The 24059-nt window shown below is 41.5% G+C and overlaps 2 protein-coding genes and 4 non-coding genes across 6 annotated transcripts; 5 read left to right on the forward strand and 1 right to left on the reverse strand.

The window, feature by feature from the left end:
• Positions 1-2472: 2472 nt before the first annotated feature.
• Positions 2473-7529, reverse strand: slc3a2a (solute carrier family 3 member 2a). The gene is made up of 10 exons (XM_005927726.2): positions 7380-7529; positions 6102-6305; positions 5835-6019; positions 4826-4999; positions 4574-4668; positions 4237-4373; positions 3824-3933; positions 3433-3716; positions 3126-3345; positions 2473-3028 (listed from the first exon to the last, which is right to left on the reverse strand). The coding sequence occupies exons 2-10, from the start codon at positions 6296-6298 to the stop codon at positions 2889-2891; spliced, it is 1542 nt and encodes a 513-aa protein (XP_005927788.1). The 5' UTR covers positions 6299-6305; positions 7380-7529; the 3' UTR covers positions 2473-2888.
• A 4416-nt stretch (positions 7530-11945) lies between these two features.
• trnam-cau lies at positions 11946-12017 on the forward strand. The gene has a single exon. It is a non-coding gene; the product is annotated as a tRNA-Met (tRNA).
• Positions 12018-14468: 2451 nt separating this feature from the next.
• snx15 (sorting nexin 15) lies at positions 14469-20354 on the forward strand. Its single transcript, XM_005927729.3, has 7 exons — positions 14469-14724; positions 15305-15461; positions 17056-17171; positions 17342-17621; positions 17720-17878; positions 18207-18404; positions 19745-20354. The coding sequence occupies exons 1-7, from the start codon at positions 14626-14628 to the stop codon at positions 19876-19878; spliced, it is 1143 nt and encodes a 380-aa protein (XP_005927791.1). The 5' UTR covers positions 14469-14625; the 3' UTR covers positions 19879-20354.
• Positions 15723-15804, forward strand: trnal-aag. Its single transcript has one exon. It is a non-coding gene; the product is annotated as a tRNA-Leu (tRNA).
• Positions 16433-16514, forward strand: trnal-aag. The gene has a single exon. It is a non-coding gene; the product is annotated as a tRNA-Leu (tRNA).
• On the forward strand, positions 19144-19225 carry trnal-aag. The gene has a single exon. It is a non-coding gene; the product is annotated as a tRNA-Leu (tRNA).
• Positions 20355-24059: the final 3705 nt, after the last annotated feature.

Raw genomic sequence — 24059 nt, forward strand, 5'->3', positions numbered from 1 at the left:
ATAAATTAGCGACTGGCTTTGTAATTGCTGTGTGAAACGAGAATATCTTGTACTCACTTTGCTTTCTGGCTTTCCACTCTAACTAAATTACAGTACTGTATTTCACTAGCTGCAGTGTTCCATGAAAGCTGAAGAAAGGTCATGTATCTTCATGACACTGTGATGTAAAAGGTGCATCTGTATCTGTCAGACTCAGACTGAGAGTCAGTCATGAGTGTGCATGGCGGTGGTTTGGTTTCGCAGCGGCGTGGGGTGCAAGCATAGGTGCGACACGGGCTCTGATTCCCGGTATCATCATCTTCAAACCTCCCCTGTGATACCACAGCACGGCGGCCCTGTATTGTATCAAGACCCCGAAACTCTACTGAGTTTAGTTTCACGTGTCAGAGGAATTGTTTGACATTTTTATCAAAAGAGTGGGCTTAAAGCAGTGTTTTTAAATGAGAAATTGACACGTTTTATGGCATTGTATTACAAAGCAAGGCTTCTCCATTCATAAAGCACGCTTTTCATGCTTTTCAGTATATCAAAGAAAGCCAGACTGCCATAGTGTGCAGTTAGCCTGCATCATTTTGAGCTTTTCAAATGTGGATTTTGTACCAAGCACAGCATTTTGACAGTCCCAAAGATAAATGCAAAACATGATTGAACAAAAACTAGACTTTTTTCCCCCCTCTGAATCTTAAAATAGCTTCAGTAACTATCTGAAGGATCAAAATTACGTACATACAATGGATTATGATGATTCTAACTAAGATAAAAGTGATATTTGTAGGACGATTTTAAGAATATGAAAGTGATTGTTGTTTTTCAGATGGATCATTACAGAATCAACATTGTTTTGGTGTAAAATTAGTTACGAGCAAAACCCCCTTATGGAGAAATATTCGAGTAGAAGCAAACGTCAAAGGCTCAAGTTTGCTGCTCAAACTATAGCACGGAGGTATAATCGGCAATATAGAGCTATGCATTCATTTAAGTGCCGGACTAAAAGCGCCACCACTTTAAGGTCATTTTGATTCATTTGTACTAATTTAAAGTTTTAATTTACTCCATTGTGGAGACAAATGTTGCAGTCTTTACCCACCTCACATATCATACAGTCACAGTTACTGGTTATTCAACAAAATATGTTAATGCAACAAAATGAAACAGACATGAATATGTATTGTATAGTATTAATTCAATTAAATGTTAACTAGAGTGAAATATATATTCAAACAAAAAGATGTTTGTATTAATAAGATAGTAATATAATGTATGAAATTGTAGAACATCATTGTACTCATACATTAACTACATGTCGGGATATAAATTGGTATCATTGGTATAAAAGCTCTGAGCTGCATCGCTGCCATTTATCAGCAACATATTCACAGATGTGCATATATATAAGTGTACATGAGTACAGTGCTTAGTAGTAATAGTAGCTGTTTTTATGTGCTATTGTGTTGGCTGATGAAATCATCTTTATAATTAATTCTTGTATTTAAATTTTTAAAAAACCTACATTTTCTATTTGGGAGGTTTCAGGACTGACATCAGATCGTACACTGCAGAGTTAAGGGATTAATTATAGCTGTTATATATTTTTATATACAAGTAACAAGAAAACGTGGTTTTAAAAAAAGGCAAACGATGAATGTCAGTGTAAATGACGAAACCACAGACTGTTGAAGATCAATAACTTAAATGGGTAACAAATATATAAATATTACATATTCTTCCTAATCAGACAGGTCAATGCTTAAACTTGATATTTGGTCGGGCAAAAAAAAGAAAAGAAAAAGTTCATCCCATTGAAGCAGTCTAAACATGAGCCTCGTGAATTTGGAATTACAGTCTCTAGCGAAATAACTTAAATGTTCCTTTAAAAAAAGTCACTTATAACTTTTTTCCCCCTCTAAACTTACATGAGGCTTCACAAGTTTATAACTGTGGGGCACGTACAGACAATAGACATTTCTAACCAACTACTCATTTGTCTAGCTGATTTTATCAATCGCTGATTCATTTATCAGGAAGATAATGGCTCATAAAGCCACTTTATTTAGAAGATTAATTTCAAAGCCCATCGTGAAACATGCTGTACTAGGAACTCTTTGTTGCTGAATTTCTGCCAGTTATTTCATCTGCCTGCCACATGTGAAGCTGTGTGTACTGTAATGTAGAGGATTTTGTCCATAGTTACTTTAAGAGAGCCATGGACAGGTGTGTGACCCCTTTAGTGAGACTCATAGGCGTGTCTGCTGCGTCTATAAAAACCCATCTCAAGGCGTTGATAAAATAAACACTTCCTCCATTCACATCTGTGACACACTTTCACACATACACACCTGTAATGCAGTGAAAACAATGAACGTCTCATTTGATATTATCTCCTGCATAAACACCGTCAACATCTTATGTGATATTATCAGCGTAAACACAACTCTTAAAGGCGCCTTGCACACAAACACAAAAACACCAATATGCGGTTGAGCAGAACGCCGTTTATTCTTTTCACTTGACAGACTCGAACATCATGCATCCAAACTTTACTTCTTTTTCCTGTGCGAGTTACAAAAACTCTCCCCAAAAATTCATAAAGTCACTAAAAAGGAAAATGCAAGATTTCTAAAAACCATAAACAGCACAACCTTTAAGAAAAATGCCCAAAGAACCAGGAATGGAATGTCTTTCACACATTTGAACAATGTAGTGTTATTGCACTAGCTAATGTTTTAAACATTTTTAAACTGCATGTTTCATTTAACCCACTAAATTTATGTTCTGTCAGACTGAAATGTATCCACTTAATGCAGTTTTAATCCATAAGAATGTATTCAGAAACTGCATTAAGAGCAACACTAATCAGTATGCAGCTTTCCTATCCTTTGGCGCCATCTTTAGCCCGTGTAGGGGAACTGCAGAAGCAGTGCTTGTCCGGCGTTGAGCTTGAAGTCTTTCAGGTTTACAGTCGAGTCCACCTCAAAGTCTTTGTCAGTTGACAGCTTCACCTTGGCCGTTTCTGGTAGCTCTACCCCCTCTGCACAAACAAAGGTCGTCAAGTTTAAAATAAATAGCAGAGTTAATAGATATTGCTAGATATCGTCAGTAGACATGTCCGTTGAACTGTAACTTGCCTGTGGGTTCCAGATTTAATTTCAGCTCCTCGAGACCATCTCCCCAGTTTACAGCTGTTATGTATCTCTCGCTCTGATCCCACACACGAAGGAAAGAGAGAGACGTGGCAGAGCTGTAGAGACCATAGTAGTCGCCGTGCAGGAGGGAGCGCTCTTTGCCTCGCAGGTCACTGAGGGATCTGAACCACTTCCTTATTTCAGCGTATTCAGTATGGTTAGACTGTAAATGAAATTCAAGAAAATGCTTTACTGCACTTAAAGCAAACGAACGCTTGATCAGTGACAGACTGAACACACCCACACTTACCTTAGCACCGTCAGTTTCTTCCTTCTCTACATTCCAAACCATCTTCGGAGCTTCTTTGGTCTGGTTTGCTTTGTTGCTCATCTGATTTGCCTGAAGGCCAATTTCATCTCCGTAGGTAAACACAGGGGTTCCAGGCAAGGTGAAGAGCAGAAGCTGGTAGAGACGGATTATGCCCCAAGTCGTTGCCCGTTTAGACAGATGGTCCTTCTGAGCAGCACCGAGACCCCAGCCTATTTTTCTCTGCTCAGAGTGGAGGGTCTTCAGGACCTCAATGCGCTCTTTACCTGCGGATATTCAGGTACCATAATCATCTACAATGCACCTTTTTGACATTTACTTAGGATTATTGTCACTAACAATCATCACTACTATGCAAACAGTAGCAGCCTACCTTCCGTGTTTCTACTGAGCAGGTCAGACAAGATTAGATCGACACCAGAGACATTGACTAGCTGAGACACCTCATTAGCTGACATACCGTTGACCACACCCATCAGAGCCCTAAAGAAAAGAGAACAGGATCGGGTCAGTCTAGAACTTGTACTTGTTATACATCTTGAAACACTTCCTTGAATGTTGATGGGACTATATTTCATGTGCATGTTCTCTCAGAACAAAGTATCATGTACCTGATATTTTACTGTTGCTTTTAAAATGACTTTTCCAGGACAGATAAGCCCTACAACTTTGTTATGTGTGTGGATAATAGCTAAAGTTAAGAATCTAAAATAAAATACCCCGTTTAGTGGTCAACATTGTTTACTTGTGCTGAATCAAAGGTCAGAACATAGCAGCCACACAAACCTCTTCTTGGTGTCATCAGTGCCATTTCCCTGGACCGCCATCCGCAGTTTGGCCCATTCAGGACTGATGGAGGCAATGCCAAGGTCAGATATCTTGATGCCATCAACACCCTTACTCAGCCAGAACTCAGCTGCAGTCTGGAAGAGAACAGATTCAAATTAACTACAGTGGCAGCAAGACCCGAATCTACACCACAGTATATAATGTCCAATTTAATCATCTGTCCATGGGGCAATAAGTCAAAAATGTGCCATTTGTTTATCACATGTAAAGATAGCGATGTTGCTTAATATGCCTTCTTACTGCAAATAATTAAATCTTAAATCTGTGTGCTTACCTTGACTTTTTCCATTATTTCTGTAAGGTCTATTTTATCAAACCACACAGGATTTCCTTTGTAGTTTGGAGTCAGGTCAAGCACCACAGAAATGCCTGAAAGAAACAGCAATGTTTGCTCACATCTGGCCCTCAAGAGTACAGAATCCAGCAATAAATAGAAACCACTCTTAATGAAAGAACAGAGCACCAGTTACTCTTTTAGTGTGAACGATTTAGCAAGTAACTGATCTGAAATCAGACAATTACGTACCCTTTTTGTGGGCCGCCTTCAACAAGCTGTCGAGATCTTCAGCTTTTCCAAGCTCTGCACTAATTTCTTGAAGGTTCAGACCAGTCATCTGGTTGGCCTGGACAGTATGAAGAGGTCCGATTACCAGGCTTTTCACCTTTAGCTGGTTAATGTCATCCAACTTTTCTTCAACACCTGAAAGAAAAAAGAAGAAAAAAGAAAAAAAAGGTAGTAAATAAAATGCTGGGTCAGTGTAAATTTCACATAAGGCAGAAAAACGAGGGTGTGAGAAGCAGCAGGGTGTGAGCAGGTTAGGGACAAAGGACAGACAGCTTTAGACACATGTTGATAGTTCAGACTGTAGCACCGCAGTGCTTGCAAGACTATGTGAAGGATCCCAGCCATTCCCTCTGCTGCCCATGTGAAGCCTGAGCACAAGGGTGGCTTTGATAAAGAGAACAAAACTGAGTCACATGGAGTTTTTGGAATTCCACCCAAAGCCTGTTAAAACCAAGTGCTCCCCACCAGTTCACTTTATGAACAGTAGTAAGCACTGTTCTTCCTTCCCGATTTTAAAAGCCTGCAGTAAACAATTTTTTTTTGTTATGTACAGATCACGACATCTTGATATATTCCAGAGCTGCTCAACTTGGCCATATCTGAATAGAGATATGAAACAGATGACGTGTTCATTTTTTTTCTTCTTCTTTTAAATGGTCTTAAGACCTTTAGTCAGACTTTGGCAGCCTAGTCAGCAATTTGATATCTAGACAGCTGACACAGGCCACAGAGAACTAATGAAAGCCAAGAGACCGTCACAAGACGTTATCCATGCAAGTCAGAGCATGTTACCCAACTCAAGACTGGGGCATAAAGTCTTGAGTGCAACCTCCAACTCTCATTTTGGGAATAAACATGGCAGCGCAATAAAAAAAACAAAAAAAACAAAAAAAAAAACTTCTTCTTTTTTTAAAACTTGCAAGAATAAAACCACTTTATCAGCTTCATAAGCTCTCCACAAATAGTCTACCTTTCAATCCTCCAGAGAACGCTTCAAGGTCAGTGATCTGGTAGACAGGCCCTTCATTCCACCAGTTCATCTCAGGAATAGCCTTGCAGCGAGGAGCCTGGACTATGATTACAATGGCTCCAGCAAGCATGCCAATCCAGCCCAACCAAAAGAGGACAAGAAGAACCCAGCGGGTCCTCACCCATCTGTGGAAGAAAATAATAATGTAAAAATGTCCACTTATTTTAACGCCCACAGAGGAAGACAGCTCTTAGCTGCAGCTCTTACCCTGGAGTGCCAGCAACCTTCATCAGCTCCTCTTTGGACAGCCCGGTGAAGGTAACCTCATCATCAGGAACTTTCAGCTTGACGCTGCCGTTTTTCTCCCCCCCTGGAGCCTGACCGTCCCCCGTCATGGGCTGCTTCTCTGGGTCGAGCTCGTTGAGCTCCACTTCTTTCATGTCGATCTCTGTGTCTTTATTCATGGTTTAACTGGAGGTGGAGCACAAATGAAAATTATGAATTAATAACTGTATCTGCAAAAGCACTCTCATTGGCTAACACCCAAGAGCTAAATAAAAACAAGACCACCAAAAGGAGTAGAGTTGTTGTTTTTTAAGGCAGCACCGGCCAAGTCTCATCCCCTCGCCTTTTGGCCATCCTTATGTAACACATCCCCCCCCTACACAGGACATACAGGCAACGACTAGATTCATTAAGGTAACCCAGTTTTTATGTAGGAATTAAACAGGAGTGGCGGTGCGGTTCCCTACTTAAATAGACACAAGCTCTTGTTTGTTTTTCCTTACAAAGCGCCCATTAAAAACTAAAAAACAAAAACTAGTTCATGTCAGTCACACTTCAAAACCCGCTCAAAACGCTAACAACAAAAATATCAGCTGTAAATTAAAAAAAAACAACAACTTTCAAATAAACGGAAGACCCATTCCTGAGATGCTCATATGTTCCACCGGTGTCTGACGAAACAATTACTACTTCTTACGTTAAGCGGTCAGCCTCGAGTTACGGAAATACTGCAGCTACCCTTCATAATAAGAGCATAACAATAGCAAGCATAGACTTATAAAGAAAACGATTTAAACAAATGTCACGAGTAAACGACAGTGAAAATTTGTTAGTTAAAAAACAAAGGAAAAAAAACACCAACAAGTAGCTCTCTGACAGTCTAATATAACATAATACACACACATGGCTTTAAGATTAAAGGGGTGTAAAGCGGAAATTTAGTAGTTGACCGGTTTGTTCCAGTTCGCTTCAACAGTCATTAAATAAAACCTCTTCAAACAAGTACACCGTGACTGTCTGTGAAACTTTCACCGAACACAAGCTAAAATCGACCCGGTAGCAATAACAACTCCAAAAGCTGTGTGATATCGTATAATTCCATCTTCCTTTAAGATGATGAAATCAAACCCATCCCTAGCGTCATGTGCTCCTACACGAGGCAGTCTCTCCGGCTGTGAGCTGAAGACTACTCCCGCCGATAACACGGCAGGTCTGAAGTTACAGAGTGGCAGAAAAGTTGATGAAGTAAATCAAAATTACCTGTCAAATACAATGTATAGTCCCGGTTTGGCTTTTAGTTTACAGCCGGTTATCCCTTGTTCTCTACTAAGCGCGTAGAGAGGATCAGAGCGCGTATTTGTACCCGCCCGGTTTCTCCGCCTACTGGGGGAGCCGGTAATCCCTCCCTCTCTCTCCCTCCCCCTCCTTCGCTTGCTGTCTCTCTTTCTTCCAAGAAAAAACCTAAGAAACAAACTAATAAACAAACTGAACTCCATGCTCCAAACTAAGAAAACTTTGTTCTGTTCCTTCATAATGGTGTAAATGAAGCGCTCTACAAAATGCTGTTCACAAGTTCACTTATCAGTTGTTATACAAACTGAAGATAATCCAGTTTGCTTCACAGGCAAGATGATTGGTAATGTGATTATCCAGCTGTCTTCTTCTGATCAGTGGAGATTGCTACTCTGTGTTTCACTGATCTAATTTCATGCCTGAGGGCCTTTCTGTCGCCTTCTTGTTTTTGTTTTACCATATAGACCTTGTTTGCAGTGTTTAAGTGTAAACAGCTGACCACTTAGTCTCCTGTGATCACGCTGACTCTACAGTACCAAAACAACAAAATCAGCAAAATCCCATTTGAGTTGAATTGTACTTGCAATGCTTCTCCTGGGAGCTGAGCAACAGATTAAAACTGAGCATCTTTTCTCTGTAAAGGTATAAAATATGTTGTTGGAGCCTGGTTGAAAATGTCAGGTTCGTGCTGCCGTGACTTTATTTTCTGTGTCGATTCCGGGTTAAAGCTGATCACACTCATGCCGATGACAGATTATTTCATGCCAGGTCTAACAATGTATATCTCTGTTGGAGACAATATTTGGGCGCAGCCAATCTAAAAACTAACATCCTCCTGTCCCAGATGGAGCTCTAAATCTTTCTCCAGCTGTTGTTGACCTTCATCGAGTTACAGTAAGAGAAGTTACAAACAAACCCTACAGAATTTACTTCCTAGAAGTAACAGTAGACTTCTAGGAAGAGAGTATGTGTGTGGGGGCATGTTTTTCACCCTAATTGTCCAGTTTGCTGTACACTGATGTGATTTATTATGACATACAAGTTAGACAGAATGAAGGCAGAATGCTCGGATTTATAGTTGCCGTAAATGTTTGCATAAATGAATCATACTCGTGTGTGTTTCATGTAGTGCAATGGTGCAAACTTTGATTTTACACTTTGCAATTCTCCCTCTGCTCTTACAGTGCAACTATAACAAAGAACCTTGCTGGCTGTCTGTGATATAGATGTGTTATCTGTGTCTTCTCAGGCTGCTTGTTGCTCTCTACTCCTCCATGTCTGCACAGTGTTTTTGCCCTTTACACGACCCTGGTGCCGTTTCTTTCTGTCTCTGCTAAGCAGGTTCAAGTAAACAACTTGCAGTAACAGGTAACTGCAGAAACAGTTAGTAACATGTTCATGTAACTGAACCCCTGGATGTGTATGCTTGTTCCGTGCTTGTTGCCTTCACAGATGTGACATGTTACGGCACTTAATTTCAAACTTTTTTTTATCTGAGTTTATTTTGTAGTGATACGTCCAGTATAGTCCACTGACTCCAACAGCTCAGGCTTTCAGAGTCCTGTGACGTTACTGCAACCCTTACTAGTATTTATGTACACCTGGCTAGTTTTGGGTTGGGACCCCCTTTTGGGTTCAGAGCTGCATTAATTCTATGCAATATAGATCCAGCAAGGCGCTACAAACTTTCCTCAAAGATTTTGCTCAATATCGACATGATAGCATCACTCAGTTGCTGCAGATTTGTCAGCTGCACGTGCATGATACGTTTCTCTTTCCACCACATCCAAAAGGAGCTCTGTTGGATTTAGATTTGGTGACTGTGGAGATCATTTGAGTTCAGTGAACTCTGTGTCCTGTTCAAGAGGCCACTTTGGAATATATACAGTCAGACAAAAGATAAACTAGAGTGGTGACTATCTGTTGGCAAGCGGAAAGCCTTTATGATCGGCATTAAAAAGTAGATCGAATAGGAGTGAAAACATAAAGAAAGATATACAGAAGATTTTTGTGTTATAGATCAGGCCACGATCTTCTTATATGCCATATTTGTCTTCAGGGACTATTTTATGTCTTCCAGAAACAGTGTGGTGCCTGTTTATTTCATTTTCAGACTTCACCACTGGTACATGTTCTTCTCCATGTGGATATGCCTCGGTCAAACCTTAACCAGTGGTAGGGAGGGGTGTCTAATTTAGGATGTGTGACATTAAATCTATTTATACTCTGCTGTTATTCAGCTTAGTCATTGTGCCAGGCTTTTGCTACCTGATGTCGCTAATTTAAAAACCTTTCTAAATGTCTTCTGCTGACTATTTAAATATGCCCAAGAATAAAATCTAACTTTATAACCAGTGTTTGGCAGCTGCATAACTACATGACGCACTCATGCTCACTTCTCCTATTTCATCAAAGTCAAACACACGCCATCTGTTTCTGTTTTTATCTCGGCCTGTTGATCATGTGTGCGTAAGTGGCAGAGTCAGGTTGTAACAGAGCTGCTGAGCATTGGCTGATGTGGACACACTGTGCTTTCCAGCTGGGAAGTATTGAGGATACAAGGAAAAGTTGCGGAATATGCTCTGTTTTTCTGTAAAATCAGCAGAACATGTGGGGAAAACTGGGAGGAGGAGTCAGTAGATCAGGAAACAGGAGACTGGAGGAGGGAGGAGAACTAGGAATGAGGGGAAAGAGCAGACAGGCAGAGAGAGGGCAGGGATGTGTAAACATGTTTTTGAGCTGAGGGTGAGGAATATATTGGAACAAAGATTTGGAGCGGAGCACAGCTCGGGGTATTAATGGAAGCAAAGCCTAGAGCGACGGAGAGACCGTTAGTGTCCTTTTCACACATGTTGTCTCAGCCCTGTGAGGTTTTCAGTTCTGCTTAAACAGAGTTTACAGGATAAATTGGTCAAAACCTAAGCAGCATCTGAATCCTCGGAAAACCGAATCAATCCCAACTTGGCAATAAAACAAGAACGAAAGAACATTAGCCATCATCACAACAAGTTCACAGAGGACACGGAGGGACTGATTCACTCCTAGACTTGTCTTCTTTGTTTATGCCTTTGGCAGAGGAGGAGGGGATGTTCTGCTGGAGTCTATAAGCCAGCACACAGACCCCCACAGCATAATAACAGAGAGGAAAGAGGGCCAAAGTTGCTGCATAGTTTGTTTTTTCAGTGGAGGGGGGAAGAACACAGGGATTACTGTACAGTACCTGTGGTTCAAGGTCACAGTTCACATTACCATAGTAACTGATTGTGTAACAAGATCAAAGTAGGGCAAATTAGGAGCTGATTAGAAGCACTATGTGAAAACTTCTTGCTTAGATTTTTAAAGTTTAGATTAGTGTCAGTCAGTCAGGGCTCGAGTGACCATCTCACTGAATGCAGTCATTCATGCACACACACATATATGGCTACACCAAGAATCGTCTGATCCCCGTGAGAGAGTTTATTTAGTAAGACAGCATGTGCTTGGGAGGAGAGGGAAAAAAAGGAAAATAATCAGCAGTTCAGACCAGTTCAGACCAGTCTGGCCGCGCTTTCATCTCATTGTTTCAAGTTCCCTGCAATGAGCTCTCGCATTCAAAGTTCACACCGAACGAATGAAGTGCAAAGGTGTATTCACAGATTGATTTGTTCACCTCTTCAACAAACATGAGCATGTTTGTCTTTTGGATCTACAGCCAACAGAACATGCGCGGCTACATTTTGTGTCCTGGATAGAGGGGAAAGGAAGAATCCACCAATGTGCTGCACTGGTGATACAGAGAATGACTTACAGAGCGAAACATACAATTAATCAGACTGCACGTGGACTTTGAGCCATATTGTTTAACGTTAGCGCTCTCAGTTATGCAACTAATATATTGTCCCTCAGCGGGGATATCTGATCCCACACGTGTGCCGTGTCTTGCCGACTGTACATTTCGTAACTTTTCTGCTTGTACGCTCTCTCTTCTTCTGATTGTTTTTCTGCCCATTAAGCAGCGCCTCCTGCTTCTTCCTCTGACAATGAGAACGAATGACCTAGTTTCCTCTCACAGACAAAGAGGAGCCTGTTCGGTTTGGAAAGTCTCCCTCTCTTTAATTTTGCATGAATGGAGCTAATTAGTCAGTTCTCCTTAAAAATGCACCATTAAGAAAAAAAAAAAATATATATATATATATAAACGATCGAATATAATACACCTCACACAGATGCGGGACACACTGCTGAAATCACAGAGCACCCAATACTGTAACATACACACGACTTCTGCTTTTAAGCTCTGTGAAAAATATACTTGACATATTTAAAAGAATTCCTTCCTTTGTATTCCCATCACCTTCTCTGCCATTACAGCATTTTTCTGCCCGGTTCTCTAAACCCTCTCCCCTCTGTTGAGCCCCTCTCTATATAACTAACCACCTCCTCTTGTCAGCAGGAAACAGTGGTTGCAAATTATGTAAGAAGGCCCCCTTCCTGTGATAAGAATGCAAAACAGCTGAGCCATGTGAAGAGCTTTGCGAAAGCTTCTCCTGTGTGAGCAGAGTGGCGCAGCGGAAGCGTGCTGGGCCCATAACCCAGAGGTCGATGGATCGAAACCATCCTCTGCTATTTTTACTCGTTCCACCCAAACAGAGATTAGACATCCTGCACTCCCCGCACGGACGATCTGATATCCTCGTGTTGGCGTTGTTCCCACATCATCATAATAAATGTTGTTCCAAGTTCAACATTGCAAGTGACCAATCACCTTCTTGTGACGTCATACTCCTGCGACTTCGAAATACCCACCTTAAAACAAATTTTCTTCACTTGTGCCCGCCTCTGTCTGTCAATCCAGCGCTCCGCTTCACTTGCGAGAAACCGCCGCCTGTCCGCCGAATTTGTAGTCCTTTTAGGATACGTTTTAAACGGTAAGCATTATACATATGTTCCTCACTTGGCTTGCTGTTTGTTTGCTAGTGATAGGCTACTTGACGACAGCATTAGCTAACCAGTGTTCTCTAGACCAGCGTTCCCCAACTTTTTTGGTGTTTCGTGGCCCGGGGGTTGGGTCAGGCAAAATTGCAGGGACACCGTGTAATTGTTGTCCCTGGGAGACTGTGTAATTAAAACATTAACACGATGGCCCAGGACAAATTTGTAAATTTCTGGATTACTGTTAATCTCCATGGAATCAAGAACTCATGTCCAGTTTCACAGCTATGGACCAGTTAATTATGTTTCCAGGTGATATTTTGATTCACACAACCATTAGTCTAGGCCTTTTAGTTCAAATTCTATTCACTTATGTTTGTAAAATGATCAGGGAAGCTACTGCAATTTTGCCTGACAACATTTTTATGACATCTATATTCACCTGTACATTTATTATATATTATAATACATTGACACGCAATTCTCTGGAGAACACTGGTTCGCAAGTAGCCTATCACTAGCAAACAAACAGCTATCCATTTCAGCCATTTCAAGGAAAATATATGTATAATGCTTACTGTTTATTAAAGAAAAGTATCTTGAGTGGAATTCAAATTGCTGGATCGGCGGACAAAAGGCGGTTTCTCGAACAATATTTGTTTTTGAAGGTGGGTATTTTTCGAAGTCGCAAAAGTATGATGTCACAAGAAGGTGATTGGTCACTTGTAATGTGGACTCTGGAAAAACATTAATTATGATGATGTGGGAACAACGCCAACACGAGGATATCAGATCGTCCGGAATGGACATGCAGGTGATCTATATGGACCTGAATATGACATTGCAGCATGACTACAGCCTGCTGAGCTGAGTTTCTTAGTCTGTCATTTGGTATGCTAAACATTTTTCTTATAGTTTAGCTGGTAATTTGCCAGAGAGACAAGCAGAACCAATAAAGATGACAACGGACCTGTGAGAGTCAGCCTAAACTCAGAATCTTGTTCAAAGCTTTGAGAGGAAGGCTTTGGACCATTGAATATGAGGATCTTCAGGATATTTTGACAATTTCAAAGCCTTTGTGTTGCTGTAAATAGGTGAATCAGATATAGCAACTAAACATGCCTCTGATCATTACATTTATATCCTATGGGAAACAGATAAAAGCTTAGGAATACAGTGGTAGGGGATGTTAGACAATATGCACAGCTGGAGCTTCCTCAGTACCGTCTGTTGTTGTTCACTTTGTTCTATTGTCTCAAAAAGGGTATGTCCAACACTTTTATGTGCCTTTTTTTTTCTTTTAGCGTCATCTTTGATGGAGAATATGTTTCCTTTTAGCATCACAAACACAGTTTTGGGGGGTTTATATGAGGAAAAACACAACAAGTCATACAAATAAAAATGAATATCTTAATTTAAAATGTTTAAATTAAGTGTCTATGCTGTGTTGAAAACTACGAAACATTAGAGCACCCCCTGGAGTATTTCCCTCATAATTACATGTTTAATACAAGTTAGAGGGAATTTTATGATTGTGACAATGTGACTAATCAACGGTGACTGATCAACAACAATATTAAAATCAGAGAAAGGTAAAGTGAGTAACATTATGGTTACAGTGGATATGGATACGGTTGACTCAGTCCTGACTGTTATCTTCATATATTCATAAACTTATTGCTACATAAATTTATATATCTATATATACTTTTAATATATTATTTCATCTTACTATTCCAGTTTTAACAACATTTGAAAAAAACTACCACATATTGAATGGCCAGAGCCTTTCTTTGTGTAGTTTGCATCTTCGCCCCGTGTTTGCATGGGGTCTCTCTGGGTGCTCCGGCTTCCTCCCACAGTCCAAAGACATGCAGTTAGTGGGGTTAAGTTGGTTGGTAACTCTAAATTGCCCATAGGTGTGAATGCGAGTGTGAATGGTTGTCTGTATGTGCTATCCCTGGGACTGGATCCTTTATAGCGTCTTAGATTTAATTTATATAACAAAGAAATAAAGAAAAAAGTACGTAAAAACCATGGACTCATTTTTTAAAAGTATTTTTTTTAATGTTTAATTTTATTTTCATGTACCTACTGGAGGAAATAAATTGTTTAACATTAAACTGAATAGTTTGACGTCTCGTCTCTCTTACGTAATCACGCATTCGTACACGTCACCAACCAGGAAATGAGTACATCCACGGAGAGGAGGGGCGAAAGAATCACAACAGAGCCTTTGACCGTTCGCGTTTTGTGCCGCTAAAACCACAGCGCCGTTTTTCTTTTATTGACGAGAGCAAATATGTCACGGAAACTCAAAGAAGACTATTATCGGTTCTTCTCCGTTGCCGACCCACGCACACACGAGAAGGGCCACACCGAGTACAAAGTGACGGCGAGGGTGAGTTTACACTGTTTATCTCTCCTTAGCTACAGCGTCATTAATTGAAACCTATCGTAGAGTCGGGTGTAATCATGCTTAATGACTACGTGGTTAGCTGTTTTGCTTATTACTTGACAAAACGTATTTTAACTTGAAATGCGTAGCACAAAGGCGTTAGCTTAGCGCTGTTCTCTTTGGTCTTTTACATCAGTTAAAAGTAAGTGACTTGGTATTATTATAAGTAGTGTTCATTTCTAACGAAGTAGAGTGACAGGCGCCCGCAGCTAGCTCATATAAATAAACAAATAACTATACAACGGGCCTTTTATTTGAGGCAGTGGTGCACAATGAGCAGCCCAATGAAACAGAGAGAACTTGTGATCCAGTTCATGAGCACCCGCATGACTACAGAGGCATGCGTATAAAGTCAAAGAGGATCATGTCTTCATAAGCTTTGTTCAAACATTCATGGCTCTCCCTTAAATTTATCATTTAAATCGTGGCCTCTGCAGTGTTACCAAAAAGCAAATCTGCTGTGTCTCATTGTTAAACATGCAGCCAGTTAAGCGAGTTTTACTTTATATTCTGTCATCTGCAGTTTGTGTCCAGGCGTCACCCAGAAGATGTGAAGGAGGTGGTTGTGTGGAGGAGGTTCTCAGAGCTGAAGAAGCTCCATGGGGAGTTGGCCTACACACACAGGAACCTTTTCAGAAGAGAGGAGGAGTTTCCACCTTTTCCCCGAGCACAACTTTTTGGTACATGAGTAAAGATTGTGTTATGCTTTAGATTCCTGCGGAGCCTTTCATACAATTGTTGTGCTTAATGTCTTTCATTCCTGTTTTGAGACTTTCGTCACAATTCTTGTGACATTTCCTGTCAGATTTCCTTGTCTTTATGAGAAGTGACATGTTTAGGGTCAGTCTTTTTGCTTTGGTTTGTGAGTTTTGCCCATCGTGGGCTCCACGGAAAAGCAGCTGTGTTGTATGTTTTTGCTGATGAACTGAGGGTTGTCTTGTGGTAGTGTGGCCGAGCGGTCTAAGGCGCTGGATTAAGGCTCCAGTCTCTTCGGAGGCGTGGGTTCAAATCCCACCACTGCCAGCATGAGGTGCTCTTTTAAAATTTCATTATTTACAGCAGGTAGCGCCATTTGTTTTAATCTGACTCTTCCTGACAGAACCCCAGAGGGATTTGTGTCTCTATTTAAATATCTTGAAGTGACTCATGAAACTAATTATCTGAGAACTGTTCAAAATGTTGGATCAGACCTTTCCAAAAATGTGCTATATGTGCTAAATTTGTTATAATGAGATGCATTGGATACGCTCTTTTAAAATTTCATTATTTAGCAGGTAGCTCCATTTGTTTTAATGTGACCCTTCCTGAAAGCATTCGAGGGGAGCATGTGTATGTGTTCTCTAGAGATGCTTTGCCTTCCTCCTGCACTCTATTTGCATGAGTGCTGAAAATGAAAAGCAGCTGTACTGTATTTTTTATCAGATCATGCTGATGAGAAAAGTCTGAATGGGAGGTGGGCAGTTTTGTGGTAGTGTGGCAATTATGCCAACCTGAACTCTCTTTGGACCTTGTTGTGATGTGTACAGCAACATCGACCAATCAAAGTTAATTTCACAGTTAGCATGTCAGAACTGTGGAGTACAGTCCTCCCTTCAAATGTATTCTGAGAAAGCTAAAATGAGATAGGATAGTGAGTCGCAGCCTTTCAGCAGGTAGTGTGGCCGAGCGGTCTAAGGCGCTGGATTAAGGCTCCAGTCTCTTCGGGGGCGTGGGTTCGAATCCCACCACTGCCATGTAAACATTTTCATTTGGCAGTGGGGAGAAAAAAGGAAGTTTAAGACACACCTCTATTTGTCTTCATTAGAAGCATCATGTTTAGGGTTGGCCTCCTTGCGAAACATTGTGTGTAAAAACTCAAGTGTAAATATGGTTCAGCAGGAGCAGCACATTCCGGGAATGGTGCGACTCCCTGCAGAGAGTTTTGTTGTCGATGGAGACAGTGTCAGGTAACTCAGTCTGTGGTCCGCTGTTCCTCATTCTCATGCTGGTCCGTCAGCCAGCTGAAGAGAAGAGCAAAGTTATAGTACACAAAGAGCTGAAGTGGCTTCATTTTTCAGTGGTTACTAAAATCAAACTGCAAACACAGCAAATCAGTTGAGCCATACCTATAAACAGTCATGATTCATGAGTTCATTCAACTTTTCATGCCCTGCTTAATACGATGGCAGCAGTTTTAACCTCGACAAATGGCGATTACTTAACACTAACGCTAACGGCAGCTTCAGAAGTGAAAAAGAAATTGTAACACTTCCCTTTTGTCTCTTGTAACTTTAGGAAGGTTTGATGGGGCTGTGATAGAGGAAAGGAGAAAAGCAGCAGAGGCCATGCTTCAGTTTACTACCAGCATTCCTGCTCTGTATAACAGCCCACAGCTGAAGGAGTTCTTCAGAGTAAGACACACTCAAGAGAGGCACTCTTACAATCAAAATCAACCATTACTCAAATTTTAACAAACATTAAAAGACAGAACAGAAAAACGAAACGTGTGCCAGGTTAACATTCGTTATATTACCAGACCCCTTTTCTCTAATGCTGCCAGTCTATCCCTTCCCTTACTCAGGGTGGTGAGGTAACAAGGCCTCTGGATGCCACACCTCTCTCCTCTGCGGGACCTCTGCCTCCTCCTCTCATCCCCCTCCCCAACCGTAGGGCATCAGACTGTGAGCCTGCTGAGGAAGAGGAGGGCAGGGAGGCTCCCACCTTGCCCCAGGATCTGGGCAATAACCTGAGCTTAGAAGTGGGAGAACCAGAAGTGGCAGCTGAAGCCTACAATGAGATCGGAGGATCTCCAACAGAAGAAGAGCAAGAGGAGCTTAGCGACACAGAGCTGGATGACCGAGGTAGAAATCTCACAATGTGTGATGGTCTGTTATGTCCTCATTTAATTCTTATATTCTTACCGTTGTTCTCACTTTTTTGATCCGTGTTTTCCCTCCAGTCCCATCTCCATTCACGGACCCCGAATCAAAAGAGACCCAGGAAGAATTCGACTCACTGTTTGACTCTGTGGCTGAAGGACTCCCATCCCCAAAGGAAGAAGTTCCTCCTCCACTATCTGATAATGACTTGGCTGTTTTTGATCCCTGCTATAAACAAGGTGATGCCAAAATAAATGTGAATGTAATCATATAAAGCTGATTTTAGTCTTCCCGAATATGTGTCTTATCCATTAACGCTTTTACTTACTGTGTCAGTGGATAAGAAGATGTCTGTGATCAGTGTTTTTTGAAGCTTCCTGATAACATATACTAGTGTAAATGTCTTTATACATTTATGCTGGAGCTCTATTAGGACTTAACTGCTGTTTCTGGTTAAAAGCATCACAATCAGTGATTTATTTTAGATAGTGACTTTTTAAAACCTAACAAATAAAACTAAAAACAATATCACTACTACTACAATATCTCTTTTTCTTTGATTTACAGATAGATCCAATTCTTCCACCGACCACTCAGAGTTATTCTCACTACCATCAAACAGTGTGGACGGAGAGGACGGGGGTTACTTAAACCAAGCTGCCAAGGAGCTGACAGCTGCCATGGAGAGGGAGAAGGAGGGAGAAATTAGTTCTGCCATTTGTGGATACAGGATGGCAGTGGATATTCTGATCACTGGAGTACAAGGTGAGCCCTCAGTGTACAAAAGTATCAGTGGGTGGGTGGAGAAAGAGGTAAAAGGTAAAAATACTGATGAAGGAGCTGAGGAGGTGGTTACTACTACTACTAGGTGGTTGTCGCAGTGGTGGAAAATTAGAATTACTAATCTGCTGTGAGCATTCTGAGTTCAACAAAAACCTTTTATGTTTTTTTCACATGGAGCATTTTACTCGAATGCTCTCTGTCATGTCTATTTCTGCGTCAATTATTAAAGCAGCTTTGTTGCTATGGCAATAGACCATGAAATCAGTTTGTCAACTGCAGAACCTGCAGAATGCCAGACGGTGCACCGTGTCCAAATGAAAAATAAATTGTGCGGTTAGGTTTACAGCTGTGACGCCTCACCGACCATATTCAAGCACTTTGTCCGATGTGCTGCTACCACGCCGATAAATGCGCCGTTAACAACTTTGCTCTCCTGCGTTAGCTGTAATTTTGCTATAAGCTGTTGTGTTACTGACAAGTAAGTTCTGACATCAGTTGTCTATGGTGAATTGTGCGTTTCTTTATGGCCAAAGGGAAATGTTGCAACAGTTCTACTCTTCGTCTAAGGAGCTTGGATTGTGACCTACACCCATTTTCACACCTTGGCTCGTGTAGAGGATCATTAGGGGGGCTATGACCCTCCTGGGGGACGCTCCCCAATGTCTAGAGGACCAGAATCAACTTTCAGCATGTCGACATGCACAGTGTGTCCTGATGTGCAGGTAGTGTGGCCGAGCGGTCTAAGGCGCTGGATTAAGGCTCCAGTCTCTTCGGGGGCGTGGGTTCGAATCCCACTGCTGCCAGGGTTGTTTTCCTTTTCCTAATCATCTGTATATTGCAAAGCACTGATAATGATTTGTATTATGCTTTTTTATGCTATCTCTCATACAAACAGCAATATAATGGTAGATGGTCATATTAAATGATAATGAGGTCAGTGCATGTTTAGACTCATGGACTCAGACTGCTGCAAACACTATGTTTCCGACACTTAATTCTGTATGATGTCCATCAGGTTGGATGTGCCTGTTATGGACACCTCAGACACAGAGTTCTGCCTTTTGTTTACGAGGGGGGAGCCAATCAGAAGAAAGCTGTATTAAAAGGAGAGGTTGGGAAGCTGTTATAGCTTGTCTCAAACAAATAAATAAGGATTATTTTCATATATTCTAGTTGAGTCCAAGAATGCGAAGTTAAGAATGAGCATAACGTGTCCCTTTTGTTGTCTTTGTCAGTCTCCTCTGTTCTGTTACACTTTTCAGATAAACCCTCCACATGTACAATATTATACACTAATCATTTTTATCACTGTGTCTATGCAGGAGACACTGATCCAGTACGCAGGGAGTCTGTGATGCGAAGGACGGCGCAGTACCTGAAGCACGCTGAGATGTTGGTCGAAAGGCACTCCTCACCCTCTCACACTCACACACCTGCACATGCAGAGGACCACTAGATGCACGTTCGTGTATTGACGCACAATGTACAATATGGGAGAGAAGCTGGAACACAATGGAGCTCAGGGTCGTGGCATACACGGGCATGTCACGCAAAGGCATACTGACGAAAAGTAGAGATAAACAGTTTCACGGATACGTGCACATACAGACATTTGGACCGTGGCATTCCCAAATACAACCGCATCCACGTGGAAATGAAACAACATGGCACAAACATACAGACCCACACGTCTGAGGTACACACTACAGTACAAACTGGATCTTTAGTTGCCTTTGTTTTGAAAAACTTGTGACTCACAAAACCTACATATACAGAAACTGAACGTAGCTGTTAACTTATTGGATTAATGCATCTCTTCTTCTTTTTGTCTTTCCTTTACATTGTCCTCTTCTTGAGCACAATAATGTATAAGTGTATCAGTGATTCACATTTTTGCACAATCTTTTGTTAATAAATATGATTTTAATTTAAGTGAGTAAGATTCCTTCGCTTCTTCGCTACATTTTGAAACACTGGCTTCACTGCTTCAGCCAACAGTGTTACCACGTCTGTAACTACAGCTGTCCACAATCAGTCAATCAATTCAAAATAAATGTGGTTTTACTACAGGTAAGTAGTAAAAGTGCAAACAGTGTCAACACCTTTGTGCTATTTGGAATAAATCACTCATTTTTTAATAAATTAAACTGAGATCTATCTTCTAATTACCTGTTTGAAATGAGTACACGTGACATAATTGCAGTAGTCACATGAATAAATCCGATTTTGAAAACGATGGCAACATATAAAAAGTACATTAAATCTCCCTAAAGAATGGTTGTTTTCCTCAGTAAAGATGCAAATAATCATTTTGTCCCTTAACAGATCCAACTGTCTTATATTTGTCTTTTCGGTGCAATATAAGCAGCAGATAAATAAAAGTGTGCCCATTTTGAACTACAAATGCTGAATAATAGTTTTGCGTGGTCTGCTTTGATTTCACTGTTTGGCTCAGGAACTGTTCCAACCACTGCTGTGTAACGTCATGTGCTAGCTGAAGCAGGAGCCTGACCAGGAGTCATGCTAACCATGCCACCTTGAAAACACTGATTCAAACTAAGTAAGCTTGGATGATTAAGACCAGTGTGACAAAAAAGTACTGATCATACCTGTAAAACAGGTGTCTCCCTGTTGCAGGCATAGATACTGAAGGTTTTATCTGTCACATTGCATAGGGGGTGGGTCATACTGAGCATTTGGACTATGAGGGCATTCACTTCATCCTGTTTCTATTTGGAGGAATGAGACTATTCCCAGTGTCCCTCAGAATCGCGTTGCATGTGGGTCTGCAGTAGCAAGGCATTACCTCTGAGAGGCACTGTTGACTTATTGGATTATAACCACTAACAAACGCTGTAGTGCTGAAACTCATGCTCCCTGTTCATGTTAAAATCAAGGTAAATGTCATATTTGTTTTTCCCAGATAAACAATTTTGAGCACAAAGCAGTGAACTGGGGAGGAAACTGAAACCTACTTGTAGCCGAACTCTTCTGCCTTCAGCTATACTACTTAATGAAAAATTGATGCTACAGGTTTTGCTTTTTTGCATGCCGAGTTGGATGTTAAAAAAACGGCAAGATGGTCCAAAAAATAACGTTTAGTGACAGTGACTATATCTGCATATACTTGATCAGTCAAACCAATTTTTCATGCATTTTTGTGACCAAGTATGTAAATGAAGCTAAACCACGATACGCACCGACTACCTTTTTGTTAGGGGATATTTTGGATGTTTGACTAAGAGAAAAGAGATGAAATGCCAAAAAAAAAAAAGATGGAAAAGAGAAAAAAAGATCACAGCCAGCACCAGAATCCCTTCTCTGGAGAGGAGAGAGGGATTGAGTGAGCGCTGGAAGGACAAACAGATGGAGAGGTGACAAAAAAAAGGGAGGCCAACGAGAGGAAAAGGCTACCCTTTCTCCCACCACATCGAGGGGTTGCAGAGTGTGAGACATGACAGAAAGGACGGAGGAGAGGGGAAAAAAGACGGGATGAGATTAGAGGATAAGCAGAGATCATCCCTCCATTGTTAAAGGGATGGGAAAAAAGGACCCTCCCTCTTCCTCTATTTTCCTCCCCTCCACCATACCTCCTCTTTTTTCTTTTTGCATGCTTTGTTTTGACCATTGTAGTGAGCTTGAAGTGGATGGAGGGATGGCGAGAGAAAGCAAGAGATAACATTGCTCCATCCTGTTATACATCCCTCTTTTCCTCTCATCTCTCCACCTCTCTACCTTTCTCTCCATCTCCCCCTCGTTCTAGTGCTCCACCTGTGAAATGTAGAGGATGTGAGATAGGAAGATGGAGAGACAAAGAGATGGAGGGAGGGTGGGAGGTTTGAAATCACAGGGGGGGTAGAGCCTCACAACATTAGCATGCTGAGAGTGTCAGCACTCTCCTCTTTTTTTCTCTCTCTCTCTCCCTCCATCCCCATCCCTCACTCCGTCTCTTTCTCCTCACTGGTCACTGCAATTATACCATCAAAACACTCCAGCCTGAGAGCATAATAGCTTCCCCCTGTGCGTGTGTGTGCGTTATCACGAGAGATCAAAAGAAAGAGATGTGTGTGTCGGTGTGCGCCTGTGTGTATTTGTGCATAATTTAGTGCCATGCATGGTACATTACGTGTGCATGTATGACATAAAGGGCAGCTATGCGTGTGTGTACCCATTCTGGATTTGCAGCATGTGTGGGTGACATGAGTGTGTATGTTTAAGTATCTTTTTGAGTCCTGGCGACTAGAAAAACTGCTTCTCCAACCCCTGACCAAACACACTCTTAAGCGCACTCTAAGAGACCCACTTTGCATGTGTGTGCGAGTCTGCCGAGTTTCTATTTACACACACTCTCTCGCACTGGCTCACACTAATGGATGCATGCAGGCATACAGTCATGCCTCTGAGAGACAAACCGTTATGACCTACATGCCCAGTGGGTCATCATCAAGCCAAACTGCACACTGTGACACCTTTGGGTGTCTATACACACACACACACACACACACACACGACGCACACACACTTTCTCTGACTGTTTTTATTTTTGCTCTCTCAACTTCCTCTATTGCGCTTCCCTTCCGCCCTCTGTGTCTTCCTTTTTCTCTCTTGTTCCCTAACACACACATACACACTAACCCCCCTCTGTGAGCTTGTTATTCCTCTGTCCATTCGTTTCTCTCTGTCACCTTGCCCTAAGCTATTTGAGTACACTTCTGCCTCTCGTTCTCCCTCTCCTCTGTCTGTCTCCCTCTCTCTCTCACACACACACACACACACACATGCACGCACAACCATTTGTTCTCTTTCTGTCTGTCTGCTTCACTCTCACCCTTTCCAGCCTGCCTGTCTCTCTGTTTCTGCCTGTCTTGACATATGTTAACAGCCTCTCTGTGTCTCTTTCAATTTGACCCAGAGCCTGAACGTCAGACAAAGCGTATAACTAAAAGCATGCAGGAAGAGTTTCAACATTTGAGCAAAACTCCACCAATTTTAGACAGAAAATTCAGTTTTCTTCATCCTGATGAATCTCATAACACCCGGTGATAACTGTTTCTGTTTCCAAGAAGCCAAGGGGAGCCAAAAGCCTGCCTTCAGACTGCAAAGAAGGCATGGACGTCCAGGAAGGGTTTAATTGAAATATGTCATTGAGTTGCATTATGGGAAATGTAGGATTCAGTCTAGTATGTGTGCTTACTTCAGAAATAGGTGTAATCTATGAAAACCAAGCAACCCAGTGAAACGATCAGACTTTAAAGCATGTCGCACACACACCGCAGCACCGAAAACCATCAAACGCTACAATGAAACGTCTCTCATGAGGACAGCCCTGCAGGAAACAAAGTCCCAGTGTTACCTTTGCTGTCAGTGCATTCAGTGGAGTTACCAGCCAGTTAGCTGGAACATTGTCTGATGTTATTAACAGGAGAATGATCCAATTTGCACCTTGAGGCTTTTTAAAGGTGAAGAAGGAGCAATATTGAGTTCTGCAATATCTGCTGACCCACCTGTTAAAAGGGAGTTTTTCTTTCCTACTGTCGCCAAGATAGATAGATAGATAGATAGATAGATAGATAGATAGATAGATAGATAGATAGATAGATAGATAGATAGATAGATAGATAGATAGATAGATAGATA

This window comes from Haplochromis burtoni, unplaced genomic scaffold (assembly GCF_018398535.1).
Source record: "Haplochromis burtoni strain Fernald_Lab_line unplaced genomic scaffold, NCSU_Asbu1 Contig_102, whole genome shotgun sequence".
Classification (NCBI taxonomy): domain Eukaryota; kingdom Metazoa; phylum Chordata; class Actinopteri; order Cichliformes; family Cichlidae; genus Haplochromis; species Haplochromis burtoni.

Excerpts from the sequence above, each read along its gene's own strand:
- slc3a2a (XM_005927726.2), bottom strand. The coding sequence starts at position 6,298 with ATGAATAAAGACACAGAGATCGACATGAAAGAAGTGGAGCTCAACGAG. Across the intron at positions 6,020-6,101 it reads AAGGTTGCTGGCACTCCAGG|ATGGGTGAGGACCCGCTGGG; the intron begins GTAAGAGCTGCA and ends TTTCTTCCACAG. Across the intron at positions 3,029-3,125 it reads ATTAAATCTGGAACCCACAG|AGGGGGTAGAGCTACCAGAA; the intron begins GCAAGTTACAGT and ends TTGTTTGTGCAG.
- snx15 (XM_005927729.3), top strand. The coding sequence starts at position 14,626 with ATGTCACGGAAACTCAAAGAAGACTATTATCGGTTCTTCTCCGTTGCC. Across the intron at positions 14,725-15,304 it reads AGTACAAAGTGACGGCGAGG|TTTGTGTCCAGGCGTCACCC; the intron begins GTGAGTTTACAC and ends TGTCATCTGCAG. Across the intron at positions 17,172-17,341 it reads AGCTGAAGGAGTTCTTCAGA|GGTGGTGAGGTAACAAGGCC; the intron begins GTAAGACACACT and ends TCCCTTACTCAG.